The sequence below is a fragment of the Teleopsis dalmanni genome, chromosome X (genome assembly GCF_002237135.1).
Source record: "Teleopsis dalmanni isolate 2A chromosome X, ASM223713v2, whole genome shotgun sequence".
NCBI classification, from domain to species: Eukaryota; Metazoa; Arthropoda; class Insecta; order Diptera; family Diopsidae; genus Teleopsis; species Teleopsis dalmanni.
In genome coordinates, this window is record NC_051848.1 from 10,696,243 (window position 1) to 10,717,990 (window position 21,748).

The window sequence follows — 21,748 nt, forward strand, 5'->3', positions numbered from 1 at the left end:
TGTGTATATAGATGAGCTTATGTGCAGCCTTACATTACGACTAAAATTCTCTGAAAGGAACTTTTCTCTTTCTAATAACTTAATGAAATATGAGTAGTTAATACTAGTATAGCTACTTATTTCTTTTTCCGCATGTTGCCTGCCTCTTTAGTTCTTATATATATTTATTTATTAACTTTATTGAATATATTAATTATATATATGTATTTATGAAATATATGACGGTATGCGTTAATCTATGTAAATTCTGTATATATCTTACCTATATCTTTTAACTTGCAAGATACTAAAAATGAATGACCGCGATTTTCTTGTTGTTGTTGTTAACATTGATTTGCTACTTGTATTGTGAATTGCAAAAAAAAATAAAAAATAAAATGAACTATTAAACAAACAAAATTAAATAAATAATAATAAATAATCAAGCTAATTTATTTATATTCATTCGGTTTGTGTTAAACAAAAATTATAGGAATTATTAACAATTGAAATCGATGAGTTACTTCAATCGCTTTCAACAGTCGAAGATGGCATCACTAATTTACCGCAAAGTAGCCTAGATGGAATGCTGCAAGGACTCAAGGTATGTGAAATATGCAAGGAATTTTTCTATTTGAGTAGTTTGTTATATACTTTGTTACACATTTTAATATATATATATATATATATATACATATTTAATTATCTATAACCTCATATACATGCCCCACATGCCCCGCACATACACGTATGTACTGATATGAAACGCATCTAACACTAATCCCGGTAGTTACAATTGCAATATATAGTTACTTGTTAATAATTACTCAATAATAGACACAATAGTGGTATAATATTAAGTAAATTAACTGAGAATTGTATTTTGAAAGCAAAACACTAATAGCAACAAACTCGATTATTGAATGCCGGCGTGTGCAGCACATAAAGTAACGCAATCGCATCATTCATGAATCGCACATTTCGTTATCAACTCGTTTGAATAGTTCCATTTCAAGCCAGTTAGGATTGAAAAATAAACCCTTATACTAAAAGAAAAAAAATAACAGTTAATATAATAGAATAAGAATATACAAAAGGATATGTTATTCATATTTTGTTTTATTTTTATATATGGTATATTGTGTGGTAGCCTTGTATGGAGAACCATTACCGCTCATGCACGTACACCTCTGTCAAAATTTTCCACCTCCGTTGAGAAAGGTGTTGAATTGTTGGTGATGAAACCGATTAGAGTACATTTACAATAGGAACGAATCTTGATGCCTATTGCAAGTGTATTGGAATACAACAAATTTCTAAACGAAGTATTCATACAAGTTGATTTAGTTACTACTAGTGTTAGCCACATATCCATATCGTTCTATGATTTGAAGTTTATATTAGTGTATGCGTACTCTGCCCTAGTGTTTTGTAATTGATTAATTTGTATATGTTGTAGTAAGTTTTAATACGTTATACTATTTAAGAAGTTTGTATTTATAGTTAAAAAATTCATTTAGTCCTTAATTTAAATTTTGTACCTTTACTAATCTGTAAATTCTTCAGCTAATCCAAGAGAATCTAGAGTATCAAGAGAAGGAAGCACAAAGACTAAACGAATTAAGCCGTATATTGCCTACGGATCCAGCCTCTGAACGTTTGCTGAACGATATTAAAGATCGCATTGATATTCTACTAAGACGCACACAACAGGGCATTACATTAATTGCTGTAAGTTTATATATATTAACTATTTTGAAATAAATTGCAGTGCTTATTAAAAACTTTTATAGAGCGCCATTCATGGGCAGAAGAAGCGTCAAGATGAATTGAATGCCTATCAATTACACTTAATTGAGATTGAAGAATGGATAATTGAGATATCAAAGGAACTGAAATCATTCGAACCAACTGCTGATAGCACAAATGATGAAAGAGTACTTAAAGGACAAGTCGAAAGAAGTCAACAGCTTTTACGCACTCTTAAGGACAAACAACAATCATTGCAAGAATTGCTCGAGAAAACTCGTCTCCTAGAATCACATGACGATGTCGCTCCTTTAGCACAAGCGCTTGTCGAGCAGCTACAAAATATCATTATTTTACTCCGTGAACAAATCACAATAGCAACAACCAGAATTTTTACCATTGAAACCAAAATTGTTGAGTTGCGTAAAGCTAAACATGATGAAGAGCAACGTCTGCGTATATTAGCTGAAGAGCAAATAGTACCACCTATAGCCAATATTACAACATCCGCATCACCACCAGCACCATCATCAATAGAAACGCGAACGCACGAATCCATGGAATCAAATGATAATACTATTGATTCGGCTTCTATGCCTGAAGAAGAAGTAAAACCAATTGATGCTCCCATAACAGCAATTCAACCCATTGAGAATATAGCACCACAAACGGAAATGTTTACTGTTGAGACACAAACCTCTGAGAAACTTGAAAAGCCTGTTGAAGTAAAGACTACAACTGTAGAAGCTCAAACAAGTCTTACAAGCGAACCACCGGCTATGTTGGTTCCTGTAGAAACAACTGAGGCTTCTATGCAAACTCAAAAAGAGAAAAAACCAACAGAGAATATAACAGTTACGCAAACGATACAAGCTGGACAGGAAACAATACAAATTGATACTACACTTAACAAGGATATACCTGAGATACCAGAAGAAGTACAAATTGAAGCTCGTTATCATCAAAAACCGCAAGGTGACATTGATCGTGCGACTGAATTAGTATTAAAGAATGTGCCTCAATCATTTGAGACCACTTTTGTTGAGCCCGATGCAACTACCACTGAAGTAGTAGTTGATCCGGATGGTACTAAACATATTGTGGTGAAAAAGATTACTCGAACACTTCACCAAATAGTACAAAAACAGAGTATTGAAGAGTTGCCCGAAAATGTCGAAGTCAGCACAACCACAGAAGATGATAAAAATAGTGGTGCAAGCTCCACAGCTGTTGTCGTACAAGAGTTTGAAACACAGCCAGTTGTCGTTCAAGAAGAATTTGTACAAGGAGTACCATTAAACGCTAGTGAAATTGCGTATCTAGATCAATTGAATATTCCTCCCACGGGCGAGACTCAAACTAGTAGTATTCGCGCAGTTGTTCAGCAAGTGACTCGTAAAATTATACGTAAAAGCCGTAAAATCATCAAACGTATTGTCATTATCAATGGAGTAGAGCATGTGACTGAAGAAGTTATTGAAGAACCTGAAGAGATTGAAGTTACTGAAGAAGAAATGCCACCACAAATTAATGTTAATATTGTACGTACTATAAACGGTAAAGTTGTAACTGATGAAGAGTTTGAACGCCTAACCAAGCAACCAGGCGTCATTATTGAAGAAGTTGCGCATGAGGAGGACTGGAAAGAGACACAGGGTCAACCTCAGGTTGGTGAAACTGACCCGACACAGGTATTTGATATTGAAACTTCTATCATCACCACTACACAAACACAGCCAACAACAAATATAAAAACAACAACAACAACAAAAAGTATTGTAACAAGTGAAGCACCTGTAGATTTGATTAGTCCTCTCGCACCTGAAGTAGAAGTTGAAAAATTTGTTGAACCTGTAGATATTGCTACAAGTCCTGTTCATGTTACAGTAATAGATCCCGTTAAAATTGATTTGATTGACGAAACTAAATTACCACACATCTCACCAGCAATAGAAACACAAATTGTAACCACAACATATGTACAGAAAAATGATGAACCTGAATCGAGAAAAGCTGTTGAAAATATTACCGATATATGGCCAACTGAACATCATTTGGAGCCAAGCAATATAGAAATTTCACAACACAGAGATGAAACAATTACGCCTGTTATTGAAACAATTACTCTGCCAGAACAAATAGAATTAGTCGAGCCCATATGGCCAATTAGTGAGGAAACAGGCTATCCAGTATCATTAGATAATTATGAATTTGAAAAACAGGTTTCGCTTTCTCAAATCCCTGATGAGCAACAAGTTGCTTTACCAGAAGACAAAGTTGACACTACGACTACTATCACTGAAATTGTTGAAAAAATATTAACGGAATCGAAATTGGAATCAGTTGAACCAAAAGTTGAATATTTCACAGAATCTTTTTCAAAGCCGCCAATTGAATCAGAAATTGTAGACATTAAAGAACCTGTGGAAGTTGAAGAAATCGTTGTAGTCCCAGAAGACAAAGCACATACTACTGCCACTATTACTGTTGAATCAATATTAATAGAGCCAAAATTAGAATCAGACACGTCTGTAATAGAAACCATTTCACAAGTTCCAAGTGATTTACAAGTAGTTGTTGATGAAAAAGAAGAACATCGTGAACCTGAAAAAATACCAAAAGATGAAATTCACACTACTAGCACAGTAATTGTTGATACAATATTACAAGAAATAAAATCGGACACACTTGAGCCTAAAGTTGAATATTCTACAGAAACTGTTTTAACGACTCCAGCTAAATCACTAATTCCTGACATCGAAGAACCCTCAGATGATCAAAAAATCATTTCAGCCCCAGAAGACAAAGTACATACTACTGCCACTGTAACAGTTGAATCAATACTAATAGAACCAAAGTCAGAAACAGATAAACCTATAGTAGATACCATTTTATCAGTTCCAATAGATTCCCAAATCGTTGATGTTAAAGATGAAATAGAACATCATGAACCCGTAGAAATGTCAAAAGATGAAATTTACACTACGAGCGCAGTAATTGTTGATACAATATTACGAGAAATAAAACCGAATATACTTGAGCCAGACTATTCTACAGAAACTGTTTTAACGATACCAGCTGAATCACAAATTCTCGACATCAAAGAACCTACCAAAGATCAAGAAATTGTTACAGTCTCAGAAGACAAAGATCATACTACTGCCACTATAACAGTTGAATCAATATTAATACAACCAAATTCAGAAACAGATAAGCCTACAGTAGACACCATTTCATCGGTTCCAATTCAATCACAAATCGTTGATGTTAAAAAAGAAACAGAACATAATGAACCAATACCGAAAGATGAAATTTACACTACAGCCACTATAGTTGTGGAAACAATATTACAAGAGTTAAAACCAGATTTAGATAAGGCTGAAGTTAAACATTCGCAAGAAACAGTAATTACTGATGAACCTTCCCCAACAGTAGGTATAGAATCTCAAAATAAATTAGAAGCGAAAACTGAACCTAAGGATGACAATAAATTATTCAATACTGAAATCCTAAAAGAGCAAGATATAAAGCCTAAACAAGATATTCGTTCCATCACGAAGCTTTTCATCTCTGAGGAAGCCGCTGCAGGAAATATTCCGGTACAACCAAAATCGTTTACAGTTACTGCTCCTTCTATTGAAGATAATGGCTCCGGTGTGTTGACAGTAGTGTTAAAACCTGATGTGCAAGAAACTTCTGTCTCTGTGCACACACCTAAAGTAAGCATGAGCATAATTGAGGTTGGGGGTCAAGAAGATGATCGAAAAGAGGTGCCAACTGATACTAATCGAAGTCGAAAGAAAAAGAAAAGAAAAGATGCACAATTAGTACCTGTTGAAAAACCAGAAATTATACCAATTATAGAACCAGACGTTGTGCCTGTCGTGGAACCCGAAATTGTTCCTGTAGAGGAAACAGTTACTGTGCCAATTCCGAGTGCAATTTCAGTTTCTGATATTGAAATCGAATCTCCTAGAGAAACAGGTTATGAAGCTGACCATTTAACGCAAGATGCAGATGATGTAAACAAAGTTAAAAAGCCACAAAGAAAGAAGAAGAAAGCTAAAGTTAAAATAATAGAAGACGAGGAGTCTTATACTGTTGCGTCATCTGATGACACACCTCGAGATGTTGAATCATTGAGTTTAGATTCTGAGGGAAAAATTCAACAAGAAGTCATTGCTGAAATAAGTCCTGAAAGTGAAGCAACAAGTTTTGAAAATGATACAATAATTAAAGTGATAGAAGAATCGGTTATTTCCACAGATTTTCAATCTCCTTCTGAACCCATTAAGGAAATTGTCATACCCACGGAAATTGTTCAACTATCATATGTCGAAGATGCTCAACAACAAACAACACCACGAAATGAGCCTGAAGTCGCTGAAAAAGAACTTGAAATTGAAACCAATGCGCAATCTGTGCAAACTTCTCCCGAACATCGTCCGCAAAAGGAAGAAATATCTCAACAGACAAGCTTGGAACCTTTACCAGAAAATCGTGAAATAGAGTCTCAAACAATTATGATTGAGGTAGTGGAAAGTGAAGTTCAAACAACGCCAATCATTGAAGCAACTATAGAAGAAGATCATAAACACGATCCAGAAATTGAAATGGTCACACAGCAAATACAAACGGACGACCAAACTATTGAGCTCCCACAACCACAAATTCAAGATATTCCTAAAACTGAAGATATTTCAGTTCAGACGATTATTGTAACTAGAACTGAGCGAGAAACTGAAACAACACCAGTTGTAGAGATTGCCGTTCCCGAAACAGTTGACATTGTTGGTTCACTGGCGAAAGAGTTGATAACTGATGTTGTTTTAAATATACCAGAAAAAGTGATACCTACAACCACCCAATCAACAGGAACAGAAATTACCCCCACTCAAGAAACTTTTGTTCAAACTGTAGAACAAGAACAGCAACCAGAAGTTCCAAAATCTACTGAACCAGAAATCTTGCCATCAATACCAGTTGAAACTTCTGATCAGCAAACACTAACAGAGTCGGTTCAAATCAAGGATATAGTTACGCAAACATCACCAGAGCCTATCTCCTTAGAACCACTCACTCACGATGATTTGTCATTGACCACTACATCGCTTTCTGAACCTTATAATATTGAAATTCATACAACAGTTGCAATTCCAGCAGACACTGATACATCTGAAATTGAACCCGCTGTATATGAATATACTCAAACTGTGGAATTACCAAAATCACAGAAGAAATTTAAAAAAGGAAAAAAATCGAACAAAGCGGATGATGACAGTGTCGTTGATGATGGTATGGAACTGCCAGAAGTTAATCTCAGCGTTGAAATTGATCAATTTGGTGTGCCTGAACCTAGCGTTGTGGTTAATACAAATCAAAACTTTTTAGAATCAGAACGTAATTTTGCTGATCAAGCTGTGACTCCAGAAAGGAAGCCTCAGTTAGTTCAATTGGAAATCACAAAAACCACGGTCTATGAAGAATTTCCAAATACCCCAATTCATGTAACTGAACAAAATAAAGTTAGCATATCAGCTCAGCAAAATAGTAAACCGCGCTCAAGACCTACTTCATCTGTTATGATTGAAGAAGTTACTTCTCCAATTGAAGAGATTGCCGTACCAATTACTCCAGGACCTGATAAAGAGCTTCCTCATAGTGATGAACATATTTGGCCAACAACTACTGCAAATATATCTTTGGAACGATCTCCAAAAGATATGTCAGAGGCAATGATAATGTCTGAAAGTCTATTACATTATCCAGGTCAGAGGCAGATAGTTACAACTACATTAGAATCGCCAACAGCTGATATTTGGAGGGAAACAAAACAAGCCATAGGTGGTAGAATTAAAAATTTGAAGGAGACCACACCTCAACAGACCTCACTGAGCAATGTGCTTCACTTGGCTACTTTATCAGATCAAATAAAAGAAGTTCCTGTAGAGCAACGTTTACAGGAAATAAATGATAATTTAAGTCAACTAAAAGATGCCAAGGAACAAGGTAATCCAGTCGAAATACAAAAAACAGTTGTAACAATCATAAGAACTGTCTCGACATGGCTGGAAACTATTGAGTACCGCGTATACTTGATAAGACAGCAATCAAATGAAGGGCCTTCTGAGGAAAAAATTGATGACTACAATAAATTGAATGATGAACTGAACTCCATTAAAGAAAACATAAATGTACTTCAATCCGAACTTGCCGATACAAATGAAGTTAACGCACCAGAAGTAATACAGTGTATTGATAAGCTCAACGAGCATATTAGTGCAGTTGAAGATGTCACGAAGGATAACCAAGCTCAAGACACAAAAGATCTGGAGAAATGGAATAATTATATTACACTTGTGCAACGCATTAACATAATATTGGAAGATTTGCAAGAGCGTTATGATATCATTTCATCGCAGGAAAGCACGTTAAATACAAAATTAACGTATTTGGATGAAATGGAAGCACAAAATGCTGAAGCATCGGCAAACATTTCTCAACTGATGCAAAATGCACGAGCACTGCAACGAGACTTCCCAGGCAAAAAAGTCCCTCAGGACATTTACAATTGCTACGAAACCTGCAAGAACATTGAAAATAGTATCGTAGCAGAACGAGACCGCTTGCTTCAATTACAATCCTTATCTGAAGAATATGAGGAAACATTGAAAGAGTTCACAAACATAACAGTCGTTGCTGATAAGCTTGTTGAGAGTCCACTTGTTTCTAGTACATTAGAACAATTAAATCATGAACTTCAGAAGCATCGTAAGTTCTTTGTTAACTTAAGTCACTGTCACGCTATACTGGAGTCTCTTGAAGAAAATATTGATGCAGAAACAAGAGAAAAGCATTCAGAACTGCACAAGGAACTGTATAATCGTGCAACAGTTCTTCTAGAAAAAGCATCAGAGCGTTCTTCAAAACTAGTTCAAGCTGCATCTCGTTGGACCGTTTTAGAGAAAGGAATGAAAGAGGAATTGCAGTGGTTACAAGTGGCACAACAGCGTGTCCCAGACTTATCAGCCGTTACATCAGTTGACTATGACCAGTACACTCGTTTATATCAATCCCTTAGCACTGACATTTCTCATCACTATGTAAAAATGACTCAAATGTCCAATATTGCCAATAAGTTGCAAGGCCTTGTACAGGCACCCAATCTTGTTGAGGAAACTAATGAAGCTTTAATTGTTCTACTCAAATTGCGAGAGGAGGTATCATTATATTTGCATCGTTTGCTCGTATTCAAAGAAATTTGGACTCAGTACGGAAATCAAACCATTAAAATGGAATCGTTCTTGTCAGAAGCGGAAAAAGAACTTCGTAAAATACAATTACCAGAAGATCTTTCAGAACAGCCGATTGAGCACATGCGACAATTTTGGGAAGTTAAAGCACATTTCGAAATGAATAATAACGTACGCAATGAAGCTAGCAATAGTTTTGAGAAGGCATTGCAAATGTTGCCGTTAGCCGATGAAGTACTACAACGACAATTCCATGCACAACTCGAAGATCGTTGGCATGATGTAGCACAAACCATTGAGAATATTCAAAGTACCATTATGAGTAGCTTTTCATCGCATGATATGCCTGCAGATGAAAAACTAAAACTAATCGAACGTGAGCTACAGGAAATTTATTTGACAATGACAAGCATGAAAGGGGTCATTAAAAATGAAGAAGAGCTATGTTTATATATTGAACGAATTCAAGTGCTACGCACACGTGTTGGTTTCATTTGTAACGAATTGGGACGTGTGGGATTGCAAGAACCCGCAACTAAACCAGAAAAAGTTGGTGAACTATTCGCGCTTTCGCATAAAATCACAACTCAAATTGCTGAAGAACTTGAGGGAGCTTCTGTTTTACACGAACAGTTGATCGCCATACAAGAAGGTATCAATAATTTACGAAAACATCAAACAAAGATATCTGTCGTATTGGACGAGTGTGAAAATGCCGAAAAGTTGGGTAGCGAAAGTATTGAGAAAGCTGTACTAGACTGTCAAACAGTTGGCGAAGATCTCATTAGTAACTGGCAGGATATTATGAAGCTACGGCAAATGTTGCACACTTTGCCAATGCGTCTCAAGATGTCAGTTTCACCAGTTAAATTGGAACGTGACATTTCACAACTACAGGACGATCACGCCTTCCTCGAAAGCAAATGTACCAATATAATGACAATACTACGCAATCGATTGGCGTTGTGGATGCGCTACGAACGGCAGCTGGAATTGGTGCATGATTCCGTTCAAGAAACCGATTTTATGATGGAACTTTTGAAGGTACATGGCCAAGTTGATTACGAGCGTTTGAGAAAGGCAACAGAACGACTTGAGGTGAGTGTTTGCATTTTTTTTAACTTATTTTTCTAACTTTTCGTTTTATGTACATACACGAGTATGTAAAGATAATATTATTCTATAATAGGTGGGATAAATAATGTCATGTTGTCATGTTGTTACGATATTACGATATATGTTACGATATAAAGTATTTAAATTTCATTTGATAACAGTATCAATCATCAGTATTAGTATCAGCATTGCTTTTACTTTTACTGACAAAAACAATATTGCTTCTTATCGTATTAGATACGATCCCTTTAAGGATACTAATGGGTTCGGCTCACTGCTCCCTACCTGCGCCTAAAAGCTTTTGTGTGTTAAAAATAAAAAATAAAAAAACAAGACAGATTGCTTCTGAGTGTGAACTCATATCGCAAAAACGAAAGCGAACTGTGAAGTGCAGTCATTCCGCAGAATCAGTCAGTTGTGGACAAACGCATTGGCTATTCATTTCATTTTCGTTTTTGAAATCGAAGTTATCGCACGCGAATTTTCTTGTGTCGCGAATAAGTCGCTTCACGCTTCATTGATTTTCTACAATTGCAACTGCTTACGTTACGTACGCCCCACCACTTACGTACATCGTAACTCATACTCACCACAAAGTAAATTGAAATACTTGCGCTCACTTCAAATACTTTTGCTTTCGAAAGTGAAAACTGAAGACCGAAAAGTGAGTAGCAGCGCGAAACGCACGGGGCTTGAATAAATAAAAAATTTTATAAGGTCGTTGTGCGCGTTTTTTGCCGTTTGGCGAAGTGCGGTTTCATCGTTTCAAATTGTTGGAGGTTCGGTGGGTGAGATTTTGACCAGCCAACATCAGTGTTTTGTGGGAAAGCAAAGAACATTCACGCGACTGTTTTGATGTGGTTTTGATGTGGTCGAAAATTCTTTTTCGTTTCGAACACGTATCGAAATTCTGAACCGGTAATGCGGAAGTGATAAATCGCTGCTTCATTTATTGTATTTGTTTTTCTTAAATAAAATATTTTAAGATCTGGTTTGATAAGATTATTGAATGATTGTGTTTTTCTTAGGGATTGGCTGGAGATCTGCAAAGCCGTCAGACTTTACTTGAAGATTTGAAATTATCTGCTAAACCCCTTATCGAAACTTGTAATGTTGAAGTTGTCGAACAGATTGAATCTGCAGTGCAAGAAGCAGTAGTCGCTTGGAATGATACTTCAGAAAACTTACAGAGTTTGTGTACGCGTTATCAAAGAGCTGTTGAACTCTGGGATAAATATCGAGATGCATCAGCTGCTGTGAAACTTTTTATTGATCAGCAAATGGATACCATCAAGAATTTGGAACAACCAACAGAATCTTTACAGCATGCCAAGGTGAGTAATGAATATAGTTAATTCCAATTTTTGTTTAATAATTTGATGTCATGTACGAAATCGGCTAGGCCAAAAAAGACAGCAAGAGTTATCTCGTATTTTTATGTAGCATTGAAAATGATAAGATTTCGGAAATGTTAATCACCTTTTAAACAAGAATTCTCATCAGTAAGAAATATAACTGCAAAAGTTAAAAATTAATGCCATGATACTATCATGTCAACATCATATTTGATAAATATACCTAATCACGTTCCATTTGAACGTTTTCGATTGCTCTAGATAAGTAGGGCTTTGCATTGCTCATATCTTTGATATGATGTTAGAAGTTTTGATGTTGATTTTATCGCATTAATTTAATTATGGATGACTTATTTTCATCTCATGAAACAACAAAACTCAAATGTGGATTTTTCAATGAACTTCGTTCACGTTATCGTTGCTGCTGATATAATTTTATCAGAAAGCGTAAAGTATGCTTAAATTATGTTTGACGATGAATAACTTCCATACCCTCAGAACGTTTGAAACCCACTAAGTGCTCAAGGTGGTTGTTACATATTTAAATACATCTCGAGTAAATAAGTTTTGTTATTTAATTTAATAAAATTTTTGTAATTTTATTAGGTCTACCAAGATAACTTGAATGAGCAAAATAATCGTTTGACAGAATTGCGTGATATTGTCTCAAAGATTGCTTTAGATGTTGGCTTAGATGCCTCAAGTCTTATGCAAGGTGAACTCGATGCGTTAGGTCAACGTTTACAAAGCTGTAAGGAAACTATAACTGCATTGGCTAATGCTGCTGAAGCACAAAACCAGGAACGTAAAGAAATCGAGGAGAACGTCATGCAAGCCAAACAACTCTTCCACAACGTCCACCAGGTAAGCATTTAATAAAACAATTCTTTCTGATCTAATGGCAATCAATTAAACCTCATGAAGATATACTTTCGGTATATCTTGAAAATAATTAAGGTTTCACTTTTTACACACTTTTTACTCACTCTTTAATCGCTCTTTACCCACTCTTTCCGATACTCCGAACCACCCACTAACTCAATTATTGCTATAATCAGTTCTAATTGAAAGGTAATTTTAAATTGAAGAGCCAGACGGCAATCGATTAAAATAATTTGCTTAAATTGTTATGGGAATTCCAATGAAATTAGTGTGAGCATTTTTTTTACACCACCTTAATCATCTCAACCACCTCGCTACCAACGCAATTCGCAATCCGCAATCCGAAATTCACATTCCAATGTAACTAGCAACTAACAAATAGCAACTGACAGTAGACAGCAGACATCACCGCAACTCACTTTCGGTACTTGTGTATTTTTAAAATAAAAACGCTTCTAACATATATTTGCATTAAGCGAATCGTGAAAATTGTGAAAATTGTGAAAATCGTGAAAATTGCAAAAATTGTGAAAATTGGGTTAAATAGTGAAAAAGTTTTCACAACGTCAGCCTGTGGATTTTCATAGTTTCAGTGGGTCAGGCAGTTGTTTGCTGGCAGCGGGAACGTAAATGAACCAAAACTCGCAGCAGAGGAACAATGAAAACAAACCTTAATGTGTTTTTTAACATTGAACAAATCAAAAGGAGCGATATATGAGTGGAAATATGGAGGTTGAGAAGGTTTGAAGGTTTGAAGGTTTGAAGGGATCAACGGTGAGGGGTGTCCGTGCTCATTGCCTTGTAAAAAGTTTTTCATTTACCTTAAATAAAGTCATTAACAAATTACAGGAAATAAGTACATGAGTGCATGTAGTCAGTCATATGGGTTTTTTTTCTGTAGAGAGTGCGTTTGAATATCTAGACTCGTGTAAGTTAAATGTATTTAGCTAACAAGTCAAGTCGTTGCACTAAAGTTGAATGCCAGCAGATCGCAAAGTATTGCTTAAGATGAAATTATGTTCATTTTATTAATTTCTGTCTCATTTCAGGATGTATCTCGTCAACCACAAACAGCGAAAGACAGCGAGCAGCAGCTTGCTGTTTTACGAACTCACCTAGAGACTTTGGCTCATACTGAAGAGCAATTGAAACATCTGCGTGAACGAAACATCGATAATGCAGCAGCGACTAATACCAACTATCAAGAGGATGCATCAGTTTTAGAGGTGCTTGAATTGTGGCAGAAAATATTCCAGGATACTTTCCAAGAATATCATCGTCTCTCCTCGCTGCTGGTACGCAGTCAAAACAGCACTGAAGCACTTAAACTGTGGCGTCAATATTTACAGCATGTGCAAGCTTTCCTTTCGTGTGCCATACCAGAAGATTATACTAGTCTCCGTGAGCAACAGTATCTCTGTGAAATACATCAAAATTTATTGGTTTCACAACAAAGCGTACTGTCGTCACACACAGCCACCGAAGAACAATTAGATGCAGGAATCGTCGAACAATTCAAGGCTCTTACCAATATGCATAATGAAACGTTGTCACGCATAATGCAACGCAATGCTGAGCTTGAACGTCGTATGTCTGCTTGGCACACATATCGTCAAGATTTGTCGGTCCTACTTGATTGGTTAAAGGAACGAGAAAAGGAACGGTCACGTTTAGAGTTACGTTATATACACTTAAAACAAATTCCACGTCAGAATCAACGTCTTAATATGCTATTGCAACAGCTACCTGAAGGTGAGAAAATGGCGTGCAAATTAAAAGACCAACAACAACAATTGTTGCAGTTCTGTGATAACGCCTTAGCTACATCCATACGCATGGAACACTCAAGTGTGTCTCAGCGCATTAACAATTTGAAGGCTGCTTTGCAAACGTGGTCAGGATTTTTATCCAAGATTTCCCAACTGTCCGATACATACGAAGAAAAGGTTTCGCAAATTCAAAGCGATTTTGGTAACGTTCAACAGATTATTGAGGAGTGCTCTGTCAAAGTGCCTACAACTGCGAACGACATTCAGGAACGTGTTAGTAGTTTGCGTGGACAACGTATACGACTTGCAAGTCTGACGCAGGATATTGAGAAACTTAATGTTACCCAAGAGGAGTTAAAGGAGTGTATAAGTCCGCATGACATGAAATCGATACGTCAACAAATATGGATCTTATGGCAACAACATGCTGATCTCGACTATCAACTCTCAACACTCATTAGTTCCATTGAAGAACGTTTATCGCTGCAAGCGAATTTCAATTCACGTTATGAACGTATTTCTCAGTGGCTACAGAACTTAGAACATCGTATAGAACGTGAGTCAGACATTTCTGCTATAGCAAATCCTGAGGATGCTGCCAAGCAATTAGAGAAACAAATCAATTCTGAATTACAGTTGCGTGAAAAGGATCGCGAGTGGTTGCTCACCACAGGCAGCGAATTAATATCCTTACATGCCGATTTAAATACGGACCATGCTAATAGTATAAAAGCAGAAGTATATGAGAAGTCTAATATGCTCGTAGATCGTTGGGAGAAACTAAAGACTCTTTGCAAGCAACGTTCAAGTAAAATTAATGATCTGAAAGTAACGCTAATGCGTCTTGAAGAGCGTATCGCACTAATACGTACCTGGATGTTTGAAGTAGAAACAGAGTTAGGCAAACCGCTAACGTTTGACTCATATAAACCACAAGTAATTGAAACGAAACTGAAGGAACATGAAAAGATACAACGATCAATTGAACATCACAGCAGCAATGTTGGTGAAGTTCTAAATCTCGTTGATATGCTTTTGAACGATTCTGATACATGGCGTACTCATGTGAACACTTCAAATTTGGCCGTTTCTGCACAGAACCTAGAAAAACGGTGGAAGAATGTCTGTAGTCAGTCCAGTGAACGTAAGCATCGTATACTTAACACTTGGAGTTTACTGCAACAGCTCATTAAACTGACAACTGAACACAAAGATTGGTTAGCAAAACAAGAAAGTGAAATATCGGAACTAGAACGGAATTTGAAAACATTATCCAAAGATCAAATTATTGATCGTCAACAAAAAATAAAATTAAAACTAGCGGAACTATTCAACAACCGAGAACAGCTTCAACAACTGGAGCAAGCATATGCCAAACTTAATTCCAGTCATGGCATTGATCCCGAAAACATACAAAAGCTGACAATGCCGACCAAGACTATGTTGATCAAATGGAAGCAACTAGTTCCACGCTGTAATGCCATCATCGATGTAATCGATGAGGATATGAAAGTGTATCGTGAGTTTGACAATGCACAAAATGAAGCTATGCAGTCGCTAACAGCTATACAAAACGAACTCGATAGACTAACAAGCGCGGATGTAAACAATCCAAGTGAACTTAAGTCTGCGCTAAGCCGTGTAGAAAGTCTGGAACGAAAGTTTAAGGCAAGCAATGATAAGGTAGAAAATGCAGATAAATTAGCTGAAAAAGCAAAATCGAAATTGAAGAAAGAAGATGTAGCAAAAATAGCTTTGCTCATCACTCAATATACGACACTTTGGCAACAACTTCAAACCCGTATAGTCACAATCAAAAAGGATTGGACTGTACGTGCTGCAGCTGCTGGTGCTGCAGCTGCAGGTGCAATCGGTGGTGCAGTTTCTGAAGCTATAACAGCGACTCGCTCGAAAGAGTCCGAAGCTGGAGTGCAAGTAAATACTCTGTCGAATCGTAAATTGCGCAAGGCTCAAATGCAACGTGAGACATCAATAACAGCTAAAGATGCATACATAATGGAACTTGAGACTGCTATTAAAGAATGTCAAGTAAATCTAGATAATTTAATGCGAACGATATGTGATAAAACACGAAAACCAGGCCCACAAACCATTTCAAAACTTATTAGTAACGCCCAATCTTCTGTGGAATTAGTAAACCATCTGAGTAAAATATTGCAAACAGAATGTAATGCCGATTCGAGAGAAGCACAAACTGATACAGTGTCTGAATTAACATTGCGATTCAATACATTGCAGTCGCAGTGGAAGGCACGTCAACAACAGGATCAGGCCAGAGGGTAAGTTACATATAGTTAAAATTCTTTAATGTTCTTAATCAAATTTTTTCTAATTTTTTCATATTTCGCGTAACTTATAGAAGTGAGATTGGTCGTTTAACTTGCCCACTTTGTACGCAACGCAACTGGCAACAAATAGACAATGATCTTTGGCGTCTAGAACAATGGTTGCAATTTGCTGAAGGTACGCAAAAATCGCAAAGCACACCGCCATCCAATATTGAATTGTTGGAAGATGTTGTGCAGGATCATCGTGAATTCTTGCTTGATCTGGAAAGTCACAAATCAATAATTTCATCACTGAACGTAGTAGGTGATCATTTGGCTACACACACACTTGATACAGAAAAGGCACGCCAATTACGTGATCGACTCGATGAAGATAACACACGTTGGAATAATGTGTGCATAAACGCAACTAAATGGCAAGGCCTATTACAAACTGCTCTTATGGGCAATAGCGAATTCCACCAAATCATTGATGAACTATGCAATTGGTTGCAACAAACCGAACAAAGTATTAAAGCTTCCGAACCAGTTGATCTAACGGAAGATCGTGCCATACTCGATGCCAAATTTAAGAAATTCAAAGAACTTCGTGGTGAATTGGAACGATGTGAACCACGTGTGGTGAGTTTGCAGGATGCCGCTGATCAATTGCTTAGAACGAATGACGGTTCGACGGAGGAATCAACTCACACCTACAAAAGGTAATTATAAAGTTTGCCAGTAAGAGGGCGGAACGAAGAAATTATGACGGGTTACATTTAGAAAATATGTCAGGTACCAGTTTAGATATGACAGTGATGTGTAAAGGAAGTAATACGACGATGACATGTGTAATGATTTGTAGAATTTGACTTGTAGAAATGACAAACACTCATATGACTGATAAAAATGTGACATTCAGTATTATAATGAAAATATAGTGACTACTTTTAGTACAGTTAAAAAAAAGACAGATATTATATTAGCTTTCACTACATTACATGGTCGCATAGTAGTAGTATATGGTTAAACTTTATATTAAATATTTATATTACAAAAAAAGAAAATTAAATTGAATTATGCTTATTAGTTAATTTGCCTGTTTATCATTAAACAACTGCTTTATTTCTTTCTATCCCTTTCCTTCCTTCTTTTTCCTATTTATTATTAACCCAAATTGTGCGTCTATATTAGAATTTAAGCATGGTTTTTTAGAAAGTATTTTTGATTGGTAGTATATTAACTTTAATATTTAAGATATAAATTAGAAGGGTTCGAATAGAAATGACTAGAAAGATTATGCACTAATTAAAAAGTTCGAATATTTCCTAAGACCACTGATGACGAGTACTTTGTAATACTCAAAACAGCGTTATTAGCTTGCAATAAATTAACTAAAATTTTTGCTATTGTCTCTTCATTTCTATTCGAATTCTTCTAACTTTTAGATAGTTTCTTTTTGTCATAAGACGTGATGCGTCTTCAACAAAAAAAATTAACATAATAAAATATAATTTTCTTGCTTTTTGATAACAATACTTTCACGTAGTTTTTAATTTTACTTATTTATTTTTTTTTTCAATTTGTCTTTTTTTATTTGATTTGCAAAATGTTCTGTTTGAGTTTGTTGAAGTTTTCGTCCGCCCACTTTTATTGCCCATTTGTTACTTGTAGTTTGAGAATCATAAATAAATCGCATTCAATTCAAGAACCCTTTTCAGGTTGACGGACTTGTGTCTACGTCTTCAATCCTTACGTCGCTTGGCTGGCATTTACATAGTTAAGTTGGGAGCGGTGCTGGGTTACAATGGTGAAAACCTAGGAGTACCATTGCATGTGCTATCGAACGAGGTAAGTTTTTTTTCTACTTGCAATGTTGACACTTCTTTTTGTTTGATATAATAATTTTTAAGTATTACTAATTAATTTGAATTAACTTAAAATATTATTTTTAAATATGTAATAACTAAGATTTGTAGGAGTAAAAACCCAGCGATGCACTTGTTTAATGAAAAAAAAAATGTATTGAATGAAGAAAGAAGAGTAAAAAAAAATATATAGAAATTTTTGTAAATTTATAAATTATTTATTAAAATATAATTTTTATTTTTCAATTGGTTTTAATTTTATTTTTATTTACTTAATTTTTTTTTTAACTTTATTGTAACAGCTTTTGGAACAAACTTTATCTACATTACCTTCTACATCTTCTTCTATGCAGGCTGCCGCACCAAACACTGAAAATGCAAAGTAAATATTTGTGGATTATTTTTAAATTACAATAATTAATTTTTAATAATTAGAAATTATATCAATATAAGTTATTAAGAATTTACTTCAAATTAACACAGTTCGAATAATTAAGTAGCTTGCTTAAATGCAAGATTTTTATATATTTTTATATATTTTTATTGTTGTCAAGCTTCAAGAAATAGATTGGAGAAATATTGAAAAGATATTTCAATTGTCTTAGTTTGCTTAAAAACTACCATCTTTTGTGACACAGACTCACAAAAATAACTACTCATCTCAAAATTTATCAAAACTACTACTACTATTATTTAAGACCGGAAACGCATCGTACCCTGAGTAGATCTATTGTGTGTATCGTTAATCCTTAACCCTTTAAGCTTAAGCTTTATAAATTCTAGCACAGTGTGCTAAAATTTTTAAATATTTTTTCTCGAATTTATTTAGAATGATGACATTACTAAGTGGAGAAACTCTTTCTTGCTAATATTTGAGCATTCACAAAGAATATGCTTTGAACTTTCAATTTACATTTCACAAAACTAACAGCCATTAGTGTCGGAAACCCTAACTTATTTAAGTGATACTACAAATTTATTCTGCAAAAGTATCTTACTAGATATATTTTTCACTGGGATCAGAAATCATTTTTCTTGATGCTGTAAAACGCATTTTTGGGTGCACTGACTTCAAAATAACGACTGTTAGCGTAGCATGGCTGTAGTAAGTAACTTACTTACTTACTTAAAATGACAATTCTAGGTGAATCAGTGCTTATTTTAATGTTCCATAACAGTGATTTTTAATAAAGCATGGTTATAGACCGTATGTCCAACCCGGTTTCAAAGATATCGACTGTCACATTTGTCACACCTTAACAAGAGGTGTGTTCTAGTTATTATAAAGCGGGCTGTAGGTTTCAAGTAAGACATATGTGAGCTGTAGTTGTTGTAGCCCGCTTGGATCTGATTGTGTAGTTCCTTTTGGGTGTGGCGAATGGCACTTGGTTGCCGAACTCGTCGACTGACTCCGGGACGTAGATCCGGCCGTTCTTGGAACCTTTTCTCGCCTTGTGTGGCTCGCGGGTGGATTTTCATTTATATAATTTGACTTCTCTCTGGAATATGTATTGCGTATGGGGATTCAAAAATTAAGAGAATTAGTTTACTAAGAAAAAAAACCAATTAAATGCAACTTGAAGTTTCATAATTAAGTTCCTTCCTCCAAGTTTTTATTTTTGTTTTGTAAACCAACAAACGCACGCATTTCACACATGAAATTTGCACTTAAGTGCTTATACCTTTGCATGCAATCCTCATTGTATCATGTTTTAGTCTTAAATTAAAAAACATTTAAATATACTATTTTAAATTTAAATTGATTGATTGATTTCTTTTTTATATAGCACAACCGAAGGCGATGTTGCCGATGGAGATGTACTCAACACTACAGTGCTTGCTCGCGGTGCTCGTTTCCTAGGGCGGGTTGCGCGTGCGTCTTTGCCCATACAAGCGCTCATGTTGCTGTTACTGGGTGTTGCCACACTTGTGCCCCACGGTGAAGACTACACCTGCATGTTCTCGAACACATTCGCTCGCAGTCTGGAACCAATGCTGTCCTATCCAAATGGTCCACCACCAACATAAACAGAACTAAAAATACAGAAAGCCATAAGCCTAAAATTATTCTAAATTCTAAACTCAAATCAACAATATTTTCGATCAAATTATACATATAGCATAACGTATATAGCATATAGAATATATCATGCATATATACAATTAATTTCCGCCTTTTCATTAAATGTACAAATAAAAAATTAATCAATATATAATATATATACATATAAAAAAACTATTAAATGTAATGATGAGTTGGAAGCCGTATTTCTATCGTAGTGTTATAGTATCTGCACGGCAAACTACACTATCATTTTTGTAATGCTTAGATAGTTTTTTAAACAAATGATATATCAAAATTTAAAATCATCCTCAAATAGTTTTAAAAATTGTATCGATTTAACGAATAAAACAAATTAAAAAAAAAAGAAATGAAAACACACAGACAGAAACACAAATTTATATATACAAAAAAAATACAAAAAAATATTTAAAAAAAATTATACATACATTGTATCAAAAAAATGTATCTACGAAATGGACACTTCAGCCATTGACGATGAATATTTTTAGTTTTTAATTTTTTAAGTGTGATAAAACCAACAAAAAAAAAAGTAAATAATAGGTTGCTGAACCAAAGCGTATTGCACAACGAAATACCGACCATGACCCGAATATAGAAACTACTATTCTATACCACACAAACACCCCCATTTCTCCCGTCAAAAATCAAAATTTTGGTAAGCGTTTCAAGGCTGTAAAATTTTAATCTCCCAAAAATAAAAAAAATTTTACAGACGGCTTCAATGCTTTCCAAACGTTTGAGATATAATTGCCGTTTCATTTAAAATTCAAAGGTCTCAGTTTTTGCAGGTTTTTGGGTTTCGGAAAATCTCTCCAATTTCGAAATTCGAGCTTCTTAAACTTTGGCTGACCTTTCAACGCAAAATTCATAACGAAAAAAATGAGAAACATTCCTTTCTATTTAGACGCTGTCGCTTTGATTCAGCGACTCGAATATGCAGATATTTATTAAAAACTGAAAAATATTTAATAAATAATTAATTATAAATAAACTTCTATTTATATACACATATATGTATACAAATAAATATATAATATATAAAAAAAGGTTAAATAAAATAAAGAAATGGAAAGTAAAGTGTCCTATGCTTTGGTCAAAGCAAGAATTAAACGCCTTCAGCTACGAAGAGAAAAGATATTTTGTTAAAAATTGTATAAAATTAAGTAAAACAAAAAAAATTAAAAAAAAATTAAAAAAAATTGTTTAATTATAATAAATCCATCCAATTATTTACTATTTTTAGTTTGTTACTTAAATCGTTGAGAAATTAATAAATAATAATATTTTAGGTTTGCGCCCAATTTAAATCAAAATACAAATTTTGTTATATATTTTTTATAAACTAAAAAAAAATTAAATTAAAAATAAAATTTAAAGAAAGATTTTTGTTTATAAGAAAATGA

The 21,748-nt window shown here is 34.9% G+C and overlaps 1 protein-coding gene across 8 annotated transcripts in view; it reads left to right on the plus strand.

The window, feature by feature from the left end:
* LOC119687571 (nesprin-1) overlaps positions 1-21,544 on the plus strand; it is a 138,257-nt gene extending 116,713 nt beyond the window's left edge. For 6 of the 8 annotated variants that reach the window (XM_038101925.1, XM_038101926.1, XM_038101929.1 and 3 more), the window contains 10 exons: positions 473-583; positions 1,546-1,710; positions 1,773-10,079; positions 11,126-11,431; positions 12,059-12,316; positions 13,384-16,403; positions 16,484-17,113; positions 18,101-18,242; positions 18,562-18,641; positions 20,047-21,544. In XM_038101925.1, coding sequence (XP_037957853.1) covers positions 473-583; positions 1,546-1,710; positions 1,773-10,079; positions 11,126-11,431; positions 12,059-12,316; positions 13,384-16,403; positions 16,484-17,113; positions 18,101-18,242; positions 18,562-18,641; positions 20,047-20,287 — 13,260 coding nt within the window. In that variant the 3' untranslated portion in view covers positions 20,288-21,544. The remainder of the gene's footprint in view (positions 1-472; positions 584-1,545; positions 1,711-1,772; positions 10,080-11,125; positions 11,432-12,058; positions 12,317-13,383; positions 16,404-16,483; positions 17,114-18,100; positions 18,243-18,561; positions 18,642-20,046) is intronic. The other 2 variants (XM_038101921.1, XM_038101923.1) reach the window with 2 other exon arrangements.
* The last annotated feature ends 204 nt before the right edge of the window (positions 21,545-21,748 follow it).